Consider the following 24,494-nt stretch of genomic DNA (forward strand, 5'->3'; position numbering starts at 1 on the left):
TGCTTTTTCTCAATGTTGTACTTACTATCTGCACTGTCTGGCTAGAGTCATTGCCATTGGATATTCATGCTGTGCTAGTGGTTTGTTTACCTGTAATCTCTCACTTTCATTGTCATCTCCATCTAACAACTGAGTTGGTGGGTGCTGACACTTTTGCGCTTGAACAATGTCTTTTGTGCTCAAAGAAACTAGGCCGACTGTTGAAACAAGTCGTGTCCACGTTTATTATGACCACCTTATTTTGCTTCTCAGTAATGTGCTGCAGCAAAGATGCTTATTCAACTTGTGAAAATGATGTGTCCATAGCAATAGGAGTCACTAGTGCCCATGACATAATTGATTAAACGGCTTTTGGGCAACCAAGTCACAGTGGTGAAAATGATCCTAATAGAGCTTTTACGTGCAAGGCGACAACATACAATGCACAAAGCTGTTGATGGTTTCAGTTATGCCATGAAATTAGAAAACAGAGATGTTTTATGTCATAATAGAGAGGCCAACACCATAACCCTGAGTACACCTTTCCTAAGGTGTAACTGCTTCTAACTGAATGGTAGGGCAAAATTTCAACTCTTTTATTTTTTCCAACTTACAGAAAGGCAGCAAACAATCTCTCTTTAGTTATGTTTTATCAATAACGGCTATAGACTATCTAGTGACGAGTTTTGCAGCTAACTATGCAGAGAAGAGCTTATTATTTAACAGCAATGAAGTGCCAGATAAGATTTGTAGTGGAGATGGACAAGAAAAAGTCTTTATAAGAACTTGATATTAAAAAAATTCTATACTAGGCTATTTGCCATGCATAAAAACATTGTAAAAGCATGTTACCGCTATTAGCAACCCATTAGCTTCACCACACCAATACCGTTCTAAGGACTTTGAGCTTCAACATGTGTTGCATTGATGGGACGTTGAACCTCCTATACAGTATCAAAGCCAAATGACTTGTCGATGATCTGATAACAGAACAAACTCGTTTTTACCATTATTAGCTACTAGTTGCTCAAGTCAAATGAGAGGGGATACTGCCAAAATGAGATTTCCAGACATTACACTGTACTTCTAATATTGAGTAGTAAAGTTTATGCTTTGCACTTCGCAAGAAATTTCAGATTACTTCCTAAGGTTTTTAAATTGTTTATTGTACCAGAACAAAATATAATCAATTAAAACATGAAGAAATGAGAAATACTGGAATATCATTGTCGATTGTCTTGGTATCCCAGCAACAACTTTGAGACAACACCCCCTAATTTCCTGCAAAAAGGGAGTAGGATTATACTAAAAGTGCTTGCAAAGATGAACAAAAATTCTCTTTTACCAAGCAAATAATTGATACCACCAAGGACCATCGGAACACGAAATCATATGCCAAATAATGCATATAACAGTAGGTTGTTCCATTTACCATTGCGAAACTAAATATGCATCTAACATATTCAAAAGAAACATTTCCATGTAAGAGACCGGCAAGTCCGTGGAAACTATTAGAACATAAAGACGAGCTAGCCAGAACTAGTTAATAAGGTATATTCAAACATATTGAATCTATGTGCAGATGATGTTTTGTGAGAAATATTGGAGAAAAATATTATTATTGTGTATCTGATAAACAAAAGATGTATAGTAAGATTGAGATCCAAAGAATGTGACATCAATGGACCTAAGGTATCGACGAAGATCGGGTAAATAACAATGATACCCTTTTTGAACTCGCGAGTAACCAAGGAAGACATATTTGAGAGCACAGGGACTAATTTATCCGTTTTTGAGGAGATAAGTTATGAACAAAGCATGTGCTCCCAAAGACACGTGGGGTGATAAGAGTAAAGTTGTGATTGAGAAAACAGTATGGAATGTGGAAACTGAATAGAAAATGAAGGTATTCTATTAATTAAAAATAGCAAGACCCAAGGACCCAAAAATGCAGCGGAACATGGGACTCAATGAGAAGAGTGCTACCAGTCTCAATTAGATATCTATTCTTCTTTCCTACTACACTATTCTGTTGAGGGGTGTACGGACAAGATGTTTGATGAATAATTCTTTGGCGAGTAATAAACTTCAGAAATTGGGAGGATAAGTATTCTAAGGCATTATCACTATCAAAAGTACGAATAGAAACACCAAACTGATTTTGAATTTTAGCAAAGAAACTTTAGAATATACAAAATAACTCGGTACGATCTTTCATTAAGAAAACTCACGTGCATCTTGAACAATCATCAATGAAACTAAAGAAATAACGACATCCTAAGGTTGAAATGACTCTACTAGAACCCCAAATGTCAGAATGAACTAATGAAAAAATAGACTTTGAACGCCCATCAGTACTACGTGAAAATGTGGCATGGTGTATTTCCCAAGTTAACACGACTCACAATCTAATGTGGATAAACTAGACAAACTAGGCACCATCTTCTATAGCTTGGATAGACTCGGATGTCCCAAACGTTTGTGAATTAGGTCGGGAGGATCGGTAACGGAGCATGATGTGAAGGGATTTGAAGAGGTAAGATAATAAAGGCCTTGTGATTCATGTCCTGTGCCAATCATCTGTCCCGTGCAGTCCTGCATAAGAAAAAAATCATCAAGAAAATGTTCTGCCACAATGTCGGGCACGCGTCAAACGACTAGAAGATGCCAAATTAAAAGGAGAACCAACGATACGAAGAACATAATTTAGAGTGACAGAAGATAGGGGTTTAGCTTGTGTAACCCTTTTTGATTTTGTTTGGATTCCATTGGCTAAAGTAATAGTAGGAAGAGACTATGAATAAACAGTATTAGAAAGAAGTGATTTGTTACTAAAAATATGATCAGAAGCGTCTGAGTTCATGACCCATGATCCAAGAGTACTAGGCTGTGAAACACAAGCAAAAAAATTACCAGTAACAAAACCATTAGGCTGAGCAACCGAGGCTACTTGTGGAGACGTTTGCTTACTTGCTCGATACAGAAGGAACTCATCATATTATGTCTGAGCAATATGAGCAGTATTGAATGGTCGATCAGGCGGAGCAACCGAGGCTACTTGTGGAGATGTCAATGTACTAGCACGATTTCGAAGAAACTCATTATATTCCTTTAGAGAAATAGGATCATAACTGAGTGGTGGACCATGTAAAACATAACATATGTCATGAGTGTGTCCAATCTTATGGCAATAACTACACTTGGATCGAGGTTTCCCAAAACGACTTCCTCCTCGCCAATTCTCCATAGACTGATATGTTCGTTTTACTATGATTTGAGATGCGAGAACAGAGGAGTCAACGATGGATGATGAAACACCTTTGTGATTAGGAGGTGCAGCAAGACGAGGTAGTCGGGAGAATAACTCATCTATTGTAGGAACCATAGGACTAGCTAAAATCTTGACACGCACTGAATCATAGTCATTAGGCAGTCCAACAAGTGTAAAAACTAGAAACAACATATGTTTGTGCTCTTGTTGTTTTTCCTCATTTGTAGTGATGGGCATCAACGTTTCAAATTCCCCCATGACTGCTTGTGCTTGTCCCAAGTAAGTAGACATATCGGATTCTTGTTTCTTTAAGTCGATCATTCGAGATATCACATCATATAAATGAGATATGTCATTAGTGTATAAAGCACAAGCCTTTTGCCAAAACTACATAACATGTCTGGAATGGGCGAAACAAGGGCATCAACTTGGAATCAATAGAACGCCACAAGAGACTACATAATTGAGCATCAATCTTCTCCCATTGTGCTTTGATTGTTGCATCTTCTGCACTAGACTTTGCATTTTCATCTACCACACATGCTTTGTTCGTTAAGTGATCTTGGACACCTTGACCTTTGCACCACAACTCAACTGAGGAAGCCCAAGCTAGATAATTTGAACTTCCCATTAATGGTTCGGAAGTGATCATAATGCTCGAACTTCTAATTCCCATATTTTTTATGCCAAAAGTGTCAACCTCAAAATACATCTTGTTAAATCAGAACTCCACCCACCCACCCAAAAAAAAATTGGAAATAGAGTGCCGGAATCTGGAAAATAAAAGTCCAGTCGCCGGAAATACGATATGGTTGCCGAAAACTGGTCGGAATCAGAAAAAATATACGGTCAGCCTCAGAATGGAGAGGCAACCTCACTGGAAATTACTTTAGTCAAAAACTGGCCGAAAAAGCTCGCACGCTAACCCTCAGGGGTTGGCCTGCTGGCAATTGACTTGAGCCTTGGGGTTTGCTCCCTTTCAAGGTCTCAAGTTTGAAACCCACTAGGTGCAAACAATTTCTGAGGGCCATCGGACTGGGTAAAACCTGAATTAACCGTGGTGCACTTGCGGGAAACTCCTTGCCGAGGGCCTGTGCACCCCCGGGATTAGTCGGGGCTCAAAGAGACTCGGACACCCGGTGCAAATCAAAAAAAAAAAAGCTCGCACGCTCAGGTGCGTGAGGCGTGTGAAGAACCAGAACTCAGAGGAGCTCACTGGGGATTGCTCGCCTGAGTATTTCTCACCTTGTGGTGTTGGTTTTCACACAACACTTACAAAACAATAAAGGGACATAAATCAGTCTTTGACAGTCGCTGGAAAATCTGCACAGTGACCCTGATTTTGCTGGAATGATGTCAACGATGTTTTTCTCACAATTGCTCTGATATCATGTGAGAAATATTGGAGAAAAATATTATAATTGTGTGTCTACATAACTTATAGAACCTATTCCTAGACACTATAATACAATCCTTTACCAAGTAGGACACTATATACTATTCCTATTCCTATTCTAAGTAGGATTGTGTATACTTATTCCTATTCTTACAATGTTCAGGCTTGGAACAAGATACTTGATTTGACCTTCGTAGAGTGATAGAGAATCTGCTCAAGAGACTGATTATAAAGAATAGATTATTGAACTTTCAGCAAAATATGTAAACCATATTTATTACCTTAGTCGAAACTGTCTCATGTTTTTGGGTGGGTATATACCTGGCCTCTTAATTTGCAGAATCTAACACCCCTCATAATTAAAGCTGCTCCTTTTAGCCCAGGGCACAAACCACCACATTTTCTATTGAATGGAAGATGATTTTACATCATCTGAACTGAAATAAACCTGAGAAATATTGAAGCTTTCTTCTGAGTGAAAGGTTTCATATTAATATCTCTATTGGTTACTGGCAACAAATTGCACATTGCCATCCTTGAAGAAAGTAGACATACCTTCTGATGTGGACCAGCACGCCGAAAATGTACTCCTCGATGACTGTCCTTATGAACAACAATCTACAAAATGATCAAACAAATTCATAACTATTACCACAATGAAAGAGGACAGATTGCTGAACAAAGGAGCTCTCTTGGACAATTTTTTTTTCATTATAGGTAAATGAAGAGAGAAACTGACAAGGAATTTGAAAGTAAAATAAAGGACTGACTGAATAATTTGTCCCAGACAGTCAACTCAGAAAAAAATTTCTACACACTTATTTTGTCCTTTCACTGCAATGGCTTAGTAGATTGGCAACTATTGCAAGACTGAAGAAATAGTTCAGAATGCAAAGTTCAGTTTGGAGATTCTGTATCCACGCTGAAGAGTCAGCCATGTCTACTTTTCAATAGCTTCTACCATAGTTGCAATTAGTTGTTACTCTGTTCACGTTTACTTCAGCCTTTTGATCCTTAAAGGGACCGACTATAGTATACACTCACATAAAGTACGTTTACTGATGCATCATTTATAGCAGTGGAATGATAAAAGTAAGTGGCCATAGAATTTCTCGTGAAGTGCTAATTTGATATTATTTAGTATCTATTGTTTCTCCAAAACCCACATCAGACAATAATGGTCCTCTACTCTTGCTTTCCAGATAGTTATATCTGTACTTCATTTATGTGACTAGCATCCCACTTTGCAGAATCACTAACTCAACTATTGCAGATCAATGTGCCTATCTGTTAGTATCTATCATCTGTCTTACCATTTTATTAACTTTTGAAAGAGAAAGAAGTACAGACATTTTCTACGAAAGAAATTTATATATACAGGCAGAACATGTTAGAAAGAAGATTGCACCTTCTGAGGAACTGTATCATCCATGTCAACAAAGTGATGCCTGAAATCATAAAGACATTTTATAACTTGTCAAGGATCAACTGCATAAAAACTTCCACATTGGCCTGATAGCATTAAAAAAAGAAAGGTCAATAATGGACTCACTTCACAACTGAGTATGCTGGATTAGAATGCAAGGGGTTATCATAAGTCTGTCATCAAGCAATGAAACGAAGAATAAAGTCGAGTTAGTAGATAGATCAACATCTAGAGCAACAAACACACATGATTGAGGGGATAACACAGATACATAGTTGAAATCAAGTATCTCGTGTCTAACAGATACACCTTTTATTTTCTGACTGAAAAAGTAAATACAACTCTTGCAAAAAGTAAATGTGAATTTCCATTAGTGTGTACAATAAGTATTAGAGGAGACGATTCAGAGACATGAAAAGGCCATAATGAACAGCATTACATTAAGATACAAGAAAATTTCTAACACCTAAACTAGCATACATATATGGTACAAGAGATGCAATCACTTGCTTACAGACTTTGCTATCACTTCTTCCCACCATCCAATCCACTGTTCCCCTAAAACAACTCATGATTCAATAATTCAAAATCAATATATATACATAAAAATATAAAAGGTACCTTATATATACTGTATTTTTTTTTACCAAGAGGGTTCGGGTGAATCCTTTGTGACCGCCTAGATCTTCCCCTGGGCTGAGGCAATTAGGCAGAATATGCCACAACTTCAGCTCACTGAGGAGGCGAGGACATGAACCTTGATAGTAGGGTGTGGAGGCCAAAGATTAGGGAAGAAGGTTAGTAGTAAGTCAGATGTATTTCTTTCCCATTCTCGGAGTTTTAAGCATTATTCTTCTGTTTTTTCCTTATCTTTAGATTTCTATTACTACCTGCTATTCTTTTCTTTAGCCTCCATATCTTATTTCTTGATGTTGTAGCAGCATGTCACTGCTACTTTGTCATGTTCGTTCAACCAAGGGTCTATCGGAAATCGTCTCTGTGTACACTCTACCCTTATACCCCACCTATGGGATTGCACTGGGTTTGTTGTTGCATGGTAGATCCCCATGAAAGTTTTGAAATTATTGTTGGATTTAACTTTAATACATAAATTTGACCTGTCAATGTAATATAACTGGTCGGATCAGCTTAGCATACTTTCCAGGTTACAAATCCATGCTTATTAGGGATAGTTACCTATAGGCTATAAGGATTTCAGTTGCAGGGTGTAGATACCTTTTCCAAGTTACCTGCAATTGCTCTTTAAATAATTGCATAGAGTAAATATGTTTAAAAAGTTAAAATTCATAATGTTATAGGATGAATATAAAGTTTTGCAAGACAGACAGGAGCTAATGAGGGAAACTCTTCCATTACAATCCGCATCGAGACTATATGAACTGCAAGGGTTAAATTCCAGTAAGTAGTATGAAGTGAAGATCTCTTATCCTGCTTCTGTATGTACACTTGCATTCATGCCTACTACTTCTCTATACCCTATTGGTATTTAAAGCTTAAACCTTTACTGTTCAACATATAACGAATACCAGCTACTTTTACTCTACAACTAAGTAAAGGAAGTTCAGGGCTTAATGTTGGTAGGAAGTTACTGAATACTGAAAAGATAATTTTTCGGGTGGACAACAGTCTTGAATTGTTTGGTGACAAGGTTTGGTTATGTCTGCACAATATATAGTGATTATTGTCTGTTCTTTTGATCATTTTTACCTCTCAAAAGGCACAGCTTAACCTCTTTTTTATCCCCACAAAAAGTGATAAGGAATCAAGAACATTCACCTATGACTTGTGTTTTCGAGTTACTTGCCATAAAAATGAAAAAAAAAAAGTTACTACCAGCCAGAAAGTTCTTGCAATACAAACATAGCCATTCAAACAAACTAACCATTAGCGTGTACAACAAGTATTAGAGGAGACAATTTAGAGGTATGAAAAGGCCATAATGATTAATGACCAGCATTACATGGAGACACAACAAATTTCTAACAGCTAAACTAGCATATATATATGGTACAAGGAGATGCAATCACTTGCTTACAGACTTTGCTCTCACTTCCTCCCACCACCCGATCCACTGCTCCCTTCAAACAACTCAAAGATTCGAGCTTCAAGATCCTCCACACTAAACTTGATATGCCTCTCTGCGTACCTGCCAGAATTGTTATTACTCTGCAACCTCCCAATAAAGTTGCGATATGCTGGAGACAAAGACCCTGCTACAGAATTCCTTAATTCTTCCTTCAGTTGCTCATCAAAGATTATCCAAGTGGATTGAGTTTTACATATCTCCTCAAAGTAGGAATTGAATAACTTAAGCTTTTCTTTCAAAGATCTCGAAGCTCCAGTAGGTGACATAGCATTATTATCAATCTTCAGAACTCCTGAAACCTTACTCCACGAACTTCGGTGATAACTTACATGATACTGCTTAACTTTGGCTGCGTGTTTTCGTATCCAATCATCACCTAAAAGCAATCCCAACTCACTATCTTTAACTTTCTGAACAATGTATCTTTCATTATTCATCATAAAAACAGCCAACAAAGCAGAGTCCTTGTAAATCTTTGATTTTGCTTCCAGATTACTCTCAAGTAACTCCATAATCCATGCCATTTGAACAGCCAATGAAGAAGACGAAAGTGCTCTATCATCCCCATCTCTGTAATCAACAGCACTAGCAGATGGCACAACAATTTCCTCAAAAACCTGTTCAAGAGTAATCCGGGATCGACAAGCTGCACGGATATAATTCATCACGTATCGAGTAATTGGGTGGAGTCCGCCACCAGGCACTGGAGTCTTAGCAGGATCACGGCGAATCAAATTCTCCAACTCCATAAATATCCCTCTAATAGCCTCACCTAATCTTCTCCATATAGCCAATGCTTCATTCCTCAATAGCACACAATATTGATCCGAAAACATCAATTCAAATTCAGGCATCAAATCCCTAAGCGCCTCATAAACATCAAGTACCTTGAAAAGTCTCTCCGGTGCCCGACTAGAGATCGCAACAGCATCAGCAAAGTTGAGAAGTTGAATAGTAGAACCTCTAGAAACTTCCATGAAAGATAGATCAGAAACAGAGTTGAATCCAAAGAAGACCCGATCACAAAGTCGACGTTCACTCGGGAACAGGATTCGGAGAGCTACGTTGACCGCTTTAACCCATTTCTCAATCTCATCTTCAAGCTCATTCCACTGCATTTTCTGCACTTGATCCATACTCAGCTTCTGCAACCCCAATCTACTTAAACTCTCTTCCAAAAACTCTCTTCTAGACACACTATACGCGTGTGAACACTCTTTCTCATACCCAGCAGCCACCATTCTCTTAGCAATCTCATGTAGATCGCTAATGATTCCCGCCGGTAAAGCTTCAATAAGGATCCCGTAATCCGTTACAGGATGTGCTATAGGAATCTCATCATCATCATCATCATCATCATCAACTTCTTCCTCTTCAGATTCGTAGTAGTCTCCCAAATTATTACCACCATTCTGGTGGCGCGTGAGATCCACGGACTCGGAAGCGCGTTGCATGAGGGTAGTAAACTCATCTTGTAAACGAAACATAGCTTGTTGAAGTAAATCATCAGCTTTATCAAGAGAAACAGAAACAGATTTGTCATTTGCCATAGGATTCCATTCATGAATTACGGCCAATAATTGGTCAACAGAATCAAGGAAAGCAGCAGACTCAGCTGAATCAGACCATATATGATGCTGAGCGGAGAGATGACGAGAGATCTGACGATGAAGAGATTTAAGGGTTCGTTCAAGTGGTTGATCATCAGTAAGTTTTTTACGGAATCGATTATCAAAATTAGAGAAGATTTGAAGGATATCATCAGTCATAGTATCAGTATGACCAAGTGTTTTGGCGATATGACGAGCAACAGCTATGAGTTTTTCTTCACCATTTTCAGCCATGGATGCAACTCTCAAATTTGTGTATGGAGAAAGTGGGGAAGAAGAAGAAGAAATGTTTAAGGATGATAAGAGTTGGGCGTTGAGGAAGTGGGACCCACAGAAAAGTCTATAAATTGCTCAATTATGTCTCCACCTCTTTACATTAAATTGAGAACGCGCAAATTATCTAAACAAGGTTACATCTTTCAATGATACTACTCAAATGACACCTGGTACAATCCTTTTTATTAATCTCTCTCACATGAAAATCATATCATTTCTAAATTTTAATTGTATTGCGAGGTCTTTTTTTTATATATAATATATATAGAATCATAAATTTCTTCAATAATAAAAATACAAAAAAAATTGAGAACTTTTTATTTTAAAATCAAATATTTATATTTCATGTACTATGAATTAGTTATTAATTAATATTTAGTTATTTTAATCATAAATTTGATAATAATTAATAAGGGTAAAAATAGAAAGTTATACCTAATTCATGTCTTAATCTTCTTTTCTTAAAGGCTAAAAAATTCAATTAATTTGAAATAGAGCCTTTAACGTATTGAAGGTAAAGTTTTAGCACTACTTTATTTTAAAGGTGAAAGATCTGCAACTCAGGAAATGGAAACTCGGACTCTAAATCACCAATTGGACCATAAAAGAGATTTGATTTAAGAATGAGAAGTTGTAGGTCCAGCCATACGGGGACCGTGTTGTTATTCCCCAAATCAAGAGCTACCAAGCTTGTACAGTTAACCAAGGATCGTCCCCTCAACTGATTGCCAAGATATTGTAACCCTGTAGGTAAGTAAGAATCTTGGTATCAATTGTTCATTCGCAACTCTAAAATGGAATTACCCAAACAAACTGGAATTGAACCATTGAAATTGTTCTGAGCCAAAATGAGTAATCAAGTCACAAATGGATTGATGCAAAGGCAAATTGTTCTCCAAATTAAGGTAGGACAAGTCCTCACTTGTTTTTCAAAGCCTGTGAAGAAGTTATGAGAGAGATCGAGACGACCAATGCTCATGGATAACATCCAATCAGGGATTTCTCCATACAAAAAATTGTTGTACGAAAGATCAATCCTAAAGTATTTTCTATTGAACTCATATGGCAATTTTCCAGTAAATTGATTGTCTTGAAGATATAAATAGAACAAAGATGAAAATTGGAATAACCAAGGGGGTGTTGCTTCAGTGAAATAATTGAAGGACAAATCAATTAATTGTAGTAGCTCTTGAAGTCCGGTTATATTTGAGTTAGTGAATTGTTTTGCAACTCTAATTACAGTGAGGTTGCTTGTGAAGGTTGTTTGATCAACTTGGAGATTACTGAAATACCTGGAGAGGACCAACTTAGACAAGTTGGATCATGATCATCTCCCCTTTATTAAATTCAGTATGTGAAAGATTGAGATGTGTCAAACTACTGAGTTCACTAATACTATTTCCAAGAGGAAAGTCATCGAACTCGTTGACAGCAAGGTTGAGTCTTTGTAGCTGATCAAGTTTTGTGAGGCTATTGTTAGCATTCATTATTCCACTAAGAAAGATCGAGTTGACCCGTAAATCCATTGCAAGTAACACCATCCCATTGGCAACAATATTCCAGGACAAAATCTTGGAATAAGCATGGCTATCCCAGCCATAGTGAGGAACAGTTTGATCAACTGTGAGGCTTTGCTTAAATTCAAGCAAATAAAAAGCTTCATTGTGGGCACAGAGTTGTTGCCCTGCATATGTAAGCTAAGATTGCTGGAAAAGAATTATAAAAAGTGAATACAAGCAGAAACCTATTATCAATTGTTGCTACTCCATTACATATACTCTCTCCGTCCCATTTTATGTGAGTTACTTTGACTTGGCACGGAGTTTAAGAAAGAAAGGAAGACTTTTAAAACTTGTGGTCCAAAATGAATGATAGAAATTTGTGTGGCTGTAAATCATTTCATTAAGGGTAAAATAGATATTTTATAATCAAATTGTTACTTAATATAGAAATGTGTCATTTTTTTTGGACTGACTAAAAAGGAAAGTAAATCACATAAATTGCGACAGAGAGAGTATCTAACTAGCTAAACTAGGAAGTTGTTTTATATATATATAAGGTGTAATACATAAGTATGCCCTTTAACTTGGTTTCAGCTAATATCTATGTCTTCCAACATTGAGTGTGCTAGAATTGTTGTTTTATATATATATATAAGGTGTAATACATAAGAACATTGTTGTTTTTTTCAGGTTAGAATTGCTAGGATTTTTAACACATATGGACCGCGTATATGCATAGATGACGGTCGGGTTGTGAGCAATTTCGTTGCGCAGGTATATGTTACTTCATCCTTCCATATATAAATCGAAAACAGATCATTTTTCCAGACAAATGAACAAATTTTTCTGTCCATCTAAAAGAAAATTTCCATAAATAAATCACAAAGGAGGTCGATGAACACGACTAATATGTCATGTGGATTTGTAAAAAGTGGTTTCATTCTAAACTGAATTTTCTCTTTCTCTTTTTTTTTCCGTTTCACTTCCTATTAAATAAACATGAACATTTCAAGCTAAATATCATGTAGTTCAATTTAAAATTTTTGATATATTTTTTAATTAAAAAAATTAATATTGTTAATGCTATGTAATTTGATTTTCATAATTTTAGTCCCCCATTCGTTAAATCATTTTTTTTTACGTATGCAATTCTTGAACAGCCTTCGTGAAATTTCTCGCTCTTTTTTGGCAAGCGGAAGAATGATAAAGCAAGAAATAAAATACAGAGGAGTGGATGATTAGGAGAAGTAATAAATACAAAAGGGATAAATATGGCCATATTGAGGGAGAAATTGATTAACAGGATGATAACCAAAAATTGTGGAGTAACATAGAAATAAATTAAATATGGTTCATAATTATGAATCAAATACAACAAAGCTTTGGCACAACTTCACTAGATACAACAAAACCTTCAATATACATCTGTTACTGCCCACAGCTGAGGCACGGTAACAGATCCAACACCTTCAAATAAGTTCCTACAGGACCCGATTAATCTGACATTATGGTAGGCAAAGGTAGCAGAAAGTGCAACTGCAGTGACTACTGGTGAAAAAAAATTACAAACTTCAGTGTTTTGTTTCATGCTGTGCTAGTGTTTTGTTTACCTGTAATCTCACTTTCATTGTCATCTCCATCTAACAACTGACTTTGTGAGTGCTGCCGCTTTGTGCTCAAGAAACTAGGCTGATTGGTTGAAGCAAGAAGCCGTGCCCACATCCTGTCTGTTATGACCACATTATTTTGCTTCTCAGTAATGCGCTGCATAGCAAAGACGCCTATTCAACTTGTGAAAATGGTGTGTCCTTAGTAATAGGAGTTAAATGGCTATGAAAGTTGAATCAAGATAAAACCAACAACATATGTTTTGACAAGGTCAATTGATTGAATGGCTTTTGGTTCACCAAGTCACAATGGTGAAAATGATCCTAATCGAGCTTTTACATACAATGCACAAAACTGTTGCTGATTTCAGTTATGCCATGAAATTAGAATAATGACATGTTTAATGTCATATTAGAAAGGTCAGCACCATAACCCCGAGTACAGAACAACGGGTTGTTGATAACAATCTTAGAGAAAACAGCATATGTTTTTCCTAAGGTGTAACTGCTTCTAACTGAATGGTAGAGCAAAACATCCTGACTGTTTAACATACTTACTGAAAGGCAGCAAACAATCTCCCCTGACGTTGTGAAATTCAAGAAAAACTGGATGGATAGAATCTAAATGCATGGTGTGAGTGTTGAAGGAGTGACCATAAAAAGGACATCAATCTTTAAGAACATGAGTTGCATTCCCAAGGGAAACCTCAAAACCAGGTATTGGACCGGAAGCTGCTCAATTTAAAGCAGCTAGGAACTAAGATTTATGCCTATGGTATATGATAATTCGCAGCCAAGTCCCAGTGAGATTCCAATTGGCACAGTGATGGAAGTAGTTGATAACTCGAGGTTAATAAGAAAACAACGGAGATACGACTAGAAAGGTCAGCAACCAAATGTGGATACTTACGTTGAAGGGAAGATATGTTTGGCGACCATTGACAATCCCTGAGGTGAAGCCTGTGTACCCTGCCATAGCTCCATGAACACAACTTTGAGCAAGAATCGTGCAATATACGTTGTCAGATGCATTACTTGGAACAGCACGAATCATGTAAGTTGGGTCTGCATGAAAATATGAATTGCTGATTAGCTCCATAAGTTTTCCAAAAAAACCAGCTATTCAGATGGTTGAAATTTTCCTACCTATATATTTAAGAGTAATGGGCATCTTAAGCTTTTTTTCAAAATGATCCTGCAAGAAGTAAAGAAATGGTGAGTACAACCGCTAATACATAATTCTTCCTTATTTAATAAGCTCAATCATGGTTGTCCCATAGATTGCAAGAAAATATGAAAAGAAAAGTAGGCCAAGAACCATTTCCATGTTTTTGGATCATAGCAATCTTTACAAAGGATAAACACGACAATCCAAGACAACTTCTGTGTATTGCTTCAGGGTGCTTGGTGCTTTCAGTAAGAAGTTCAACAAATTTCATGTTGATCATCTCTGTTAGATGATAGTACATTAGTACAGTTTTTAAAGGAAAATTTAGGAGTATGGTCTTTGTACAAAATTTATAACATATCATTCCTCAAGGTGATGGATAAACAACAATGCATTCAAAATATATAAATACAGAACTATACTGCCTCACCAAATATTTTTAAGTTATTCAAAGAGTTATTGGAAAAAAACACACCTAAACTATCACTTTTTCGCGAGTTTCATACTTTAACTATCCATTGTTCTCTTTACCTACCTAAACTATTACTCCATTTGTATTAAAACACACCTCAATGCTGAGTTGGCCAACAGGTACATTTGGTATGAACTTTAGTACATCTAATTCTCCAACACAGATGATATTAGTTCTCTCACATTTCCACAAACCCGCATATTCAAGTAGAGATGAACACACTTAATCACTTACATAGAGGGAGAGAAAGCAAGCATCGATCAATTCTGCATTATGTATAAACTGTAAGAATAGAACAACTCTGTCTATTGAACTACCTTACCCTGATTTTATGGGATACCCACAAACCAACATCTTGGAGAAGCTTGTTTCCTGAAGCATCTTGTTCACTTCCAGCATTGGAATTCTCTGCTGCAAGAAGTTCCTGCCCAGCCCCTTCGGCTATCACAATAACCATGTGCCCTTCCTCTCTAAGCCTTTTCTTAACAAATTCGAAGATACCACCACTTCCGTCAAGAAAGAAGGGTGACTCTGGAATCAAACAGCAGTCAACATCTCTGCTTGCTAAAGTGGCATACATTGCAATGAATCCTGCACCCAATTCCATCAAATTGAATTAAAATCAAGATTTTGTTGTTTGTTGGAAAGTACAATAATCTATAGATTATGGAAGCATGGACACGTTTAGGCAGTTAAGCATTAAGAATATGACTTGAAAAAAAAAGCATTTTGCTGTCTCATAGAAACTCACTTTATTTAAGCATTAAGAATATGACTTGAAAAAAAAACATTTTGCTGTCTCATAGAAACTCACTTTAGCTATGTTTTATCAATAACAGCTATAGACTATCTGGTGACGAGCTTTGCAGCTAACTATGCAGAGAAGAGCTTATTACTTAACAGCAAACAACCAACAATGAAGTGACAGATAAGATTTGTAGTGGAGATGGACATAAAACAGTCTTTATAAAAACTTGATATTAAAAAAAACATATACTAGGCTATTTGCCATGCATAAAAACTTTGTAAAAGCATGTTACCACTATAGCGGCCCATTAGCTTCACCACACCGATACCGTTCTCAGCACTTTGAGCTTCAACATGCGCTGCATTGATGGCACGTTGAGCCTCCTCTACAGCAGTATCAAAGCCAAATGACTTGTCGATGATCTGATAACAGAACAAACTTGTTTTTACATACAGCAGTTCAAACTGAAGAGCACTATTAGCTACTAGTTGCTTAAGTCATATAAGACGGGAAACTACCAAAATGAGATTTTGAGACATTACACTGTACTTTTAATATTGAGTAGTAAACTTATGCTTTGCACTTTGCAAGAAACTTCAGATTACTTCCTAAGGCTGCTAAATGTTTATCGTACGAGAACAACATATTATAAATTATATCATGAAGAAACGAGAAATACTGGAATATCATTGTCAATTGTCTTGGGTATCCCAGCAACAACAACTTTGAGACCACGCCGCCTAATTTCCTGCAAAAAGGGAGTAGGAATATTCTAAGAGTGCTTGCAAAGATGAACAGAATTTCTCTTTTACCAAGTGAAGAATTGATACCATCAAGGATCATCAGAACACAAAATACCAAGTAATGCATATAACAGTAGGGTGTTCCATTAACCATTGCAGTGAAACTAATTATGAAGCTACCATATGCAAAAGAAACGTTTAACGGTTATCATGTAAGAGACTAGCAAGTCCGTGGAAACTACTATAACATAGTGACAAGAGCTAGCCAGAACTAGTTAGTAAGGTATATTCAAACATATCGAATCTCTGTGCAGATGATGAAGATGAATGCAGATGATGTTGGCATAGTATGTCAGGCTTGGAACAAGATATTTGGTTTGACCTTTGTGGAATGATAGAGAATCCGATCAGCAGACTAATTATAAAGAATGGATCGTTAAACTTTCAGTAAAATATGTAAACCAAATTGCACTAGTTGAAACTATCTACCTGGTCTCTTAATTTGCAGAATCTAACATACCTCATAAATGATAGCTGCTCCTTTTAGAGTCCCATCACCACCAATTATATAGACCTGAATCAATAAGAAAATCATTATACCTAGTGGAAGCTTTTGAGCAGAAAATAATTTTTTTTGCAATGAAATCAAAGATGCCCACCAACAAAGTTGACCAGCAAATTGCAAAAATCGAACAATGAAAATTTCTAGAAGTCATTTATGTTGTTGTAACATTATGCTACTCAAACTTCTTTTTATATTAAGAAGATACTAGTCACCATTATACCACTTTCTTCAATTAGACATAGCTCTTTCTTATGACCAACATACCACTTTCGACAATTATACATAGCTCTTTCTTATGACCAAGATACTAATTTCTTCCTAAAGAAGCTGCTTTATAGCAATTAGGAAATCCATCCCAAAGAGAGAAAAGAGACCAAAATAAGAAAAGGTCCTCTAAGATTCAGCAGTGGACGTATTTAGACAATCTTCATAGTTGGGGTACCTGGTTTATTCCATGGTCCTGTATGCTGTCAACTATCTTTTTGGTATCGTGGCCTCCTCGTGACGTTCCAAGGATTGTACCACCACGTTTATGAATATCATTTACAAGCTTTGGAGTCAAATTGATAGTGTTTTTTGCATAGAAACCTCTGTAGCCTCCCTATGAAGGAGAAAATGTACTGTTAACTGCCAGACAAAAGCTTAGCAAGAATAAAAGAGTTGAACATCAGCCAACTCACTTCTATTCCAAGGACTTTATCTACACCATACATATAGTCCAGACTATGTACAATTTCTCTGATCACTGTGTTTAGCCCAGGGCACAAACCACCACATGTAACAATACACGCACGAACATCATCTGAATTGAAATAAACCTGAGAAATATTGAAGTTTTTTTGAGTGAAAAATTTCATATCAATAGCTTATAGCTATACTGGTAAATGGCAAAAAATTGCATATTGCCATCCTTGAAAAAAGTAGGCATACCTTCTGACGGGGACCAGCACGCCGAAAATGTACTCCTCGCTGACTGTCCTTATGAACAACAATCTACAAAGTGATCAAACAAATTCATAACTATTATCACAATGAAAGAGGATGGATTGGTGAACAAAGGAGCTCTCTCGGACAAAAAAATTTTCATTATAGGCAAAAGAAAAGAGAAACTGACAAGGATTTTGAAAGTAAAATAGAGGGCTTGCTGAATAATTTTGTCCCAGAAAACCAACTCAGAAAAAAATTTTACAAACTTCTTTTGCCCTTTCACTCAAATGGCAAAGTAGATTAGCAACTACCGCAAGACTGAAGAAATGGTTCAGAATGCAAAGTTCAGTTTGGAGATTCTGTAGACACTCTGAAGAGTCGGCCATGTCTTCCTTTTCATTAGCCTCTACAATAGGTGCAATTAGTTCTTACTCTGTTCACATTTACTTCAGCCTTTCGATCCTTTAAGGAGCCCACTATAGTATATGCTCACATAGAGTACGTTTTCTGATGCATCCTTTATAGCAGTGGAGTGATAAAAGTGGCCAAAGAATTTCTCGTGAAGTGGTAATTCGATATCATTTGGGATCTATTGTTTCTCCAAAACCCACATCAGATAATAATGGTCCTCTACTCTTGCTTTCCAGATAGTTATATTTGTACTTCAATTATATGACTAACATCCCACTTTGCAGAATCACTAACTCAACTATCACAGACCAATGTAGCTATCTGTTAGTAAGAAAGAAGTACATACATTCTCTATGAAAGAATACGGGCAGAACATGTTAGAAAGAAGATTGCACCTTTTGAGGAACTGTATCATCCATGTCAACAAAGTACTGCCTGAAATCATAAAGAAAGTCTATAACTTGTCAAGGAACTACTGCATAAAAACTTCCACATTGGCCTGATAGCATTAAAAAAAGAAAGGTTAATAATGGACTCACTTCACAACTGAGTATGCTGGATTAGACCGCAAGGGGTTATCATAAGTCTGTCACCAAGCAATGAAATGAAGAATAAAGCCGAGTTAGTATATATATCAACATATAGAGCAACAAACACACATGGTTGAGGGATTACACAGATACATATTTGAACTAGGTGAAATCAAAGTGTTTCGTGTCTGACAGATGCAATTTTTATTTTCTGACTGAAAAAGTGAAGACAACTCTTGCAAAACGTAGAAGTGAATTTCTCCAACCAAAAAGTATGAACGAAACCAAATGAGAGTGGTAGCAAGAATAGAGATTTCGAATTAGAATCAACTTCAGAGAGAGAAAACAAACAAAGATTAGTAATAACATTTTAAAAGTTGTTGCTTCCTAGAAAAGGGTACAGTCAGGATGAAAACAATGCGCATTTAAAAAGCTCTTCTGTAAGAGAAAGTCTGCCCCTCAACCATGAAGAGAAAGAGTACATATAAGAAACTCTTCGGGAGGAAAAGACGAAAATGCATTGCTTGTTTGATCTGAAAGAAATAAAAGTTAACTTCTTTTATACAAAGCTCAAGTTTTTTCAACTAAATGAGAATGTGAGAAAATCACAGTTTTGGCCATCTGATATCTCATTTGCCTCCTAAATGTAAAACGCGAGAAAATCATCGTAAAGTCTCAAATAAAATAAATTAAAAATACCATCAAAAAGTGCATGAAGTTGGTGTATCACAAAGCATGATAATTCAAGGTATTAAGTTACTGCCCTACATGAGCTAGAGTTAACATCCTTCATTCATGAATCATTAAGTGTTGTTGTGGAACTCATTAGTATATAGCAACACAGCTAATGCCTGTTCCCAATGTCTCTCTCCCTCTCCTAAGTCCAATCTCAATCAAAATATATAAACAAATATGGAATTTCTTTAGAAAAATTGCTCAATATGTCCACCCCTTTATATTCAATTAAGAACGCGCAAATTATCTAAACAATGTTAGATCTTCCAATAAACTACTAAAACAATACCTGGTTTGCACTTATCTTCAACCCCAATTGGATCTTAGAACTTTTAGGACAAGTCCCTAAAAATCAATTTTTCCAAGAACTCATTAAAATACAACAAAAGTTGATGCATGTTCACTCAACATCTCATAAGCTAAATAAAGATTCATTCTTTTCATAACAAGCCGTTGAAATGCATACACATAACAACAGAAAATGCACATTCTATGATAGATTTAGAGAGTAAGAAAGAGTACAGGAAGATTAGGGATGTAATCAGTCAAGTGAGGCACATCTTCAAGTACGTAGCCAAAATCTCCATTCACCACCTTCATTTGATATTTACTCTCTGTACCCATCTTCCCAAAAATTAAAAAAACAATAACACTAATTCAATGGTAACTCAAAAGGGTGTCTAAAAATAGTAGAAAGATTGTATTTTTACAGCAATTGTGATCAACCCAGAATAAAAAGATTGGTTTTTTTTCCTTTTTGATTCTTGAAACGGGGAAAAAAAATGGATAGTTAGTTGTAAATGCGAAAAAGAAGGTATATAAGAAGAGAAGATGTTAAAAATAAAGAAGAAGAGCGAGTCAGAGTCAGAATCAGAATCAAAAATGTTGAAATGAGGGAGAAAACCAGAAAGTTACGCCGATGGTATTGGAAATAACTGTATGGTGTCTTCAAACGACTATAATTCTAATACTACTGTTATGTTTTTTCTTTCCACACCAAAATTACACATGTATCTGTGTTTGTGTTTATGGCACCTTTCGGATATCGAGATTTAATTAATTTATTTTTAATTATAATTTTTTTATATATTTTTTAAATTGACAATTGTCATGACTTATACTACTCTTTATATAGTTTCATAATATATATAAATTTTGTTTCAAAAAATTTAAAGATTTCATGTCTGAATTTTATGATCAAAACTAAATTGTTTGAGTCTCGAGAAGCAAAACGTGTTGCATGAATTGAGATAGAGGATGTATATAAAAAATAACGGAGATAGAATTTTTACTAAGAAGATTTGAAAAATAAATATATTGTATGGGAATGAATTTTGAGTCTCCAAAACACCAACCTTGAGTCTTATATATAGTGAGGATACAATTTTATATATACAATATATTTTTTGGTTGATATGGCTCGGATAAACCCTCGTGATCCCTTAGATTCGTCCATATTTGAAGAAGTATTAATCTATTAGTTTTATTTTATGATGAAACTATAGTATTGTGATCTTATTTCACAATGAAATTAAGTGGAATGGATTCACCATCTAGTCAATTCAATGTTATTGAACAACCCTTTTTATTTTGGAGGTGTGACATAAATTTATAATCTTGTCTCATAATATTCTACAGGTCATTCCGTATATTAGTAAGGCATAATGTATTTTCAATGGAAAAAAACACAACAAAATTTGGAAAGTACAAATTCAATTTGAAAACTATAACATATATATACCCAAAAAAGTATCTCCAATCTCTCAAAATTATGACAAATTTTGGAAAAATATTGCTACACAACTTATGATGAATGATGATTCAACTCTTAATTAATAGTATTATTTGTAGTGATACAAAGTATTTTGCATTTAATTTGACTATCTTATAAACTTTTGGATGCTAACATGAAATCTTTTATTCTAAAATAATTAATGATTATTCTATATAGTAAGAATAAATTAAACTTCAATCGGATTTACATAAAATTTCTTTGAACTCTTCATATTGAATTGTTATTGTTACTATTCAATAAGAATAGCTTTAGTGTTAACTGTATTAATAATTTAAATACTGCAATATTAAAATGACAAAATAGATTTTTTTTATGAATTATTTATGACGTACATGTTTTGCATGCAAAAATGATGTTACTTATATGAAACTTTTCCCTAGGGTAAAAAAGAGAGGAGCAAAACCATTAGCCAAATGAAGTCAAAAGGTGGATTCTCAATCAATTAAAGTCTAGAAGCTAACTATTTTTCTCCCTTTTTTCCTTGTAATTGTAATCATGGAAGAACAATTGCTTCTTGAGTGGAGAATATAATCTCCATGCAAAAATTACTACGACTCTCTCCGTCTCATATTACTCGATCACATACTAAATCAGGATAGAATTAATTAAAAAAAATTCATTTTACTGTTACAATTAATATTGCCTTTGGAAGTTTAAACAAACTTTGAAGATCCAAGAATTTCTTTTTTCAAAAGGCTAATTAATATGAACAAAGAATAAAATAGTAAAGTTGATCAATCTATTATTGATTTCTGAATTATCGTATAAAATAGAAAGTATTCATCTAATACGGACTGAGAGAGTATTATATTTGATCTCACTTCTCCATTTCACATAAAATTTAGTACCGTGATAACAACATATCATAAAATTCCGAGGTCTAAATTAAAAGTAGTAGGATATAACGGATTTTATCTTTATTTTTATGAGATAGATAAACTATTTCTCATTAATGGACATTTACATAAAATTCAATATATAATGCTTAGCTTCGCTTTTTTTCCTTTTTTCACATATTAGGTTAAGATTTTATATATTATTCTATAGATTAGCAATAATAGATTAAATTGTTAAATAATAGAACCCCTTCATATAGTAACCAATAATTTATCCCTACATTTCTAATGTATGTGTAACTAATCCTTATATTATAAAGAATCTACGACTTAAAATAAATTTGATCTCATTCTATCAAAAATTTATTTTAAACGTAAGAAATTTCAACAATTTATATATATTTATTAAAAGAAATTATGTTTATTGTAGAAATACTTTGTAATAAAATATTTTTCACTTCAACCTCTTTCAAACCATGTAGCTCCCCTCTATTATGTATTTAAGATAAAGTTTAGATCTTAACATTTGGCACAAACCATGCACCATAGTCCATATATGTCTTAAAGTATGATTAATTTGACTAACAAAATTATAGAAAAGCCAAAGACTTGATCCTTTTCCTAGATCCTTCATAGTCCTCACCTTAAGTTTCACCAACTTTGACAAGTAAAAGTTTCTAGATAATATGTAATCATGTATAATATATGCATAAATTTTAGAACTTCAATATTTGCTACACTCCTATAATTAAGCTAGCGTTTGATCATAAATTTCTAAATATTTTTGACTAATATTATTTGGTGAGAATTTCACCATCTATTTGGTCATAATATTTGGGAAATATTTCACTTTTTAATAAATATGAATTATACCCATAAGTTTTAAAAACTATCAAAACTAACCATAGGTTTGTATTACATAGCAAGATAGAAACGTCAACAATTTAACAAGATTCATGACTTCCGCAACAAGACAATTGGATCTTCGTTGCAACAAATAACAAGTAGTGTCCATGACACTATATGGTAGTTTGGAGGGAGTGCACCAAGCATCATTCCATACATCGTGAAGTAGACGAATCACATGACTTTATTACCCTGAGACGATTATTCGTTAATTTCATCAACAACCATAGCATCAATCTCATATTCACTGAATATTTCATCACTGCTTTGATGTTCACGTAAAAAATTATGTAATATAGCTCAAGCAACTACTATAGAGGGTGCTTTTGTAAAAAATAAAAGTTTGGTGTAGAATTTGAATTTTTAAAATTCCCAAATAATGAAATTTGGCCCAAATACTAGTTTTTTACTAGTATTTGGGAATTTGGATTATTTGCCAAATAATGATAAATTGTATGGACAAACACTATTTGTCAAATCCCCCCACCCCCTCCCTCAAACTTGGGAAATCTATGGCAGATTCACTACATGTTAAAAAGGACAAAAGTATGACATCATAATTTTTTTGTGCTAGGATTTGAGTATTGTAACAACTTTCTAACAAGATAAATTTTGTGAACAAACTTTTATGATCATAGTTTTTTTTTTAAATTCTTAAACGAAAGGTTAGGATTGAACGCTACAGTTATTCAAATAAATTATTTATCCACTTTGACTAATAGAGCGATCTATTATCCTTTATATATATCGAAGTGAATTTATTTATTCCTGTTAGGCCTAGGTGAATGGAAATACGTATTCAATGATGCCACATATTAAATAACGTAATTACCATTCTACATACACTATTATATTTCAATCCTTTTACTAGTTTAATCATCCTAATATTTTTTCTCTAGCCCATTCCATTCTACCTAAACCTATTAATAATCTTCAATCTATAATATCAAAACCTGACTCTGAAATTGAATTGCTTAACTAAAATCAAAGCAAAAACTTCAAAATTTGTTCGATTCATAATGTTTTGAAGTTCAACTTTTTTCCACAAGCTTATAATCAAAATTTCAGTAACATATTCTAAGAAATTCAATGTTTTCAATCGATGAGTGCAAGATTGACACTATTTCATTCAATTCAATGTCTTTATTCCTAAAAGTTAGCCTATAACTCATTTTTTTGTGATTTGAGCTATGGTTTTTTGTCTTTATCTTCAATTATATTTTCAAATTAACAATGTAAATGATTAGATGAAGGCTTCAATTTGTAATGAAAGAAGTTTTGATGATTCAATTACGTTGTAGCATAGTGTAAGCCTTTTTTTTTTGTTGTTGTTGTTGATTTCGGATGAATTTTTTTAAAAATAGTAAATACTCACATACGAGTCATGTCATATGTGGCCCTTGTGTAACTTTTCGTATCCTGATGTCCCAAATGTCATACAACTTGAATGCTATATCATTCTTTGATATTTCGTATTATTAACA

General features: G+C 34.8%; 2 protein-coding genes and 1 long non-coding RNA gene across 4 annotated transcripts; all 3 read right to left on the reverse strand.

The window, feature by feature from the left end:
• Window positions 1-24: 24 nt before the first annotated feature.
• LOC125841708 (ATP-dependent 6-phosphofructokinase 6-like) lies at window positions 25-20,308 on the reverse strand. Of its 2 annotated transcripts, XM_049520876.1 has the most exons (14): window positions 19,996-20,308; window positions 18,748-18,794; window positions 18,604-18,643; window positions 17,801-17,863; window positions 17,551-17,688; window positions 17,313-17,471; window positions 16,826-16,879; window positions 16,242-16,310; window positions 15,855-15,984; window positions 15,137-15,405; window positions 14,321-14,369; window positions 14,085-14,239; window positions 13,253-13,331; window positions 25-188 (listed from the first exon to the last, which is right to left on the reverse strand). In XM_049520876.1, the coding sequence occupies exons 1-14, from the start codon at window positions 20,095-20,097 to the stop codon at window positions 25-27; spliced, it is 1,518 nt and encodes a 505-aa protein (XP_049376833.1). In that variant the 5' UTR covers window positions 20,098-20,308. The 2 variants fall into 2 exon arrangements, with proteins under 2 accessions (XP_049376833.1, XP_049376834.1); XM_049520877.1 differs by lacking the exon at window positions 25-188 and having other exon boundaries at window positions 12,876-13,331; window positions 19,996-20,305.
• Window positions 741-7,450, reverse strand: LOC125841718 (uncharacterized). The gene is made up of 5 exons (XR_007443824.1): window positions 6,199-7,450; window positions 6,055-6,094; window positions 5,202-5,264; window positions 4,928-5,094; window positions 741-1,260 (listed from the first exon to the last, which is right to left on the reverse strand). It is a non-coding gene; the product is annotated as an uncharacterized LOC125841718 (long non-coding RNA).
• On the reverse strand, window positions 7,925-10,185 carry LOC125841706 (exocyst complex component EXO70B1). Its single transcript, XM_049520874.1, has one exon. The coding sequence runs from the start codon at window positions 10,021-10,023 to the stop codon at window positions 8,140-8,142; it is 1,884 nt and encodes a 627-aa protein (XP_049376831.1). The 5' UTR covers window positions 10,024-10,185; the 3' UTR covers window positions 7,925-8,139.
• Window positions 20,309-24,494: the final 4,186 nt, after the last annotated feature.

The sequence above is a fragment of the Solanum stenotomum genome, chromosome 10 (genome assembly GCF_019186545.1).
Source record: "Solanum stenotomum isolate F172 chromosome 10, ASM1918654v1, whole genome shotgun sequence".
Classification (NCBI taxonomy): domain Eukaryota; kingdom Viridiplantae; phylum Streptophyta; class Magnoliopsida; order Solanales; family Solanaceae; genus Solanum; species Solanum stenotomum.

Excerpts from the sequence above, each read along its gene's own strand:
- LOC125841706 (XM_049520874.1), bottom strand. The coding sequence starts at position 10,023 with ATGGCTGAAAATGGTGAAGAAAAACTCATAGCTGTTGCTCGTCATATC.
- LOC125841708 (XM_049520876.1), bottom strand. The coding sequence starts at position 20,097 with ATGGGTACAGAGAGTAAATATCAAATGAAGGTGGTGAATGGAGATTTT. Across the intron at positions 18,644-18,747 it reads CCAGCATACTCAGTTGTGAA|GCAGTACTTTGTTGACATGG; the intron begins GTGAGTCCATTA and ends TTATGATTTCAG. Across the intron at positions 17,472-17,550 it reads ATAAAGTCCTTGGAATAGAA|GGAGGCTACAGAGGTTTCTA; the intron begins GTGAGTTGGCTG and ends TCTCCTTCATAG.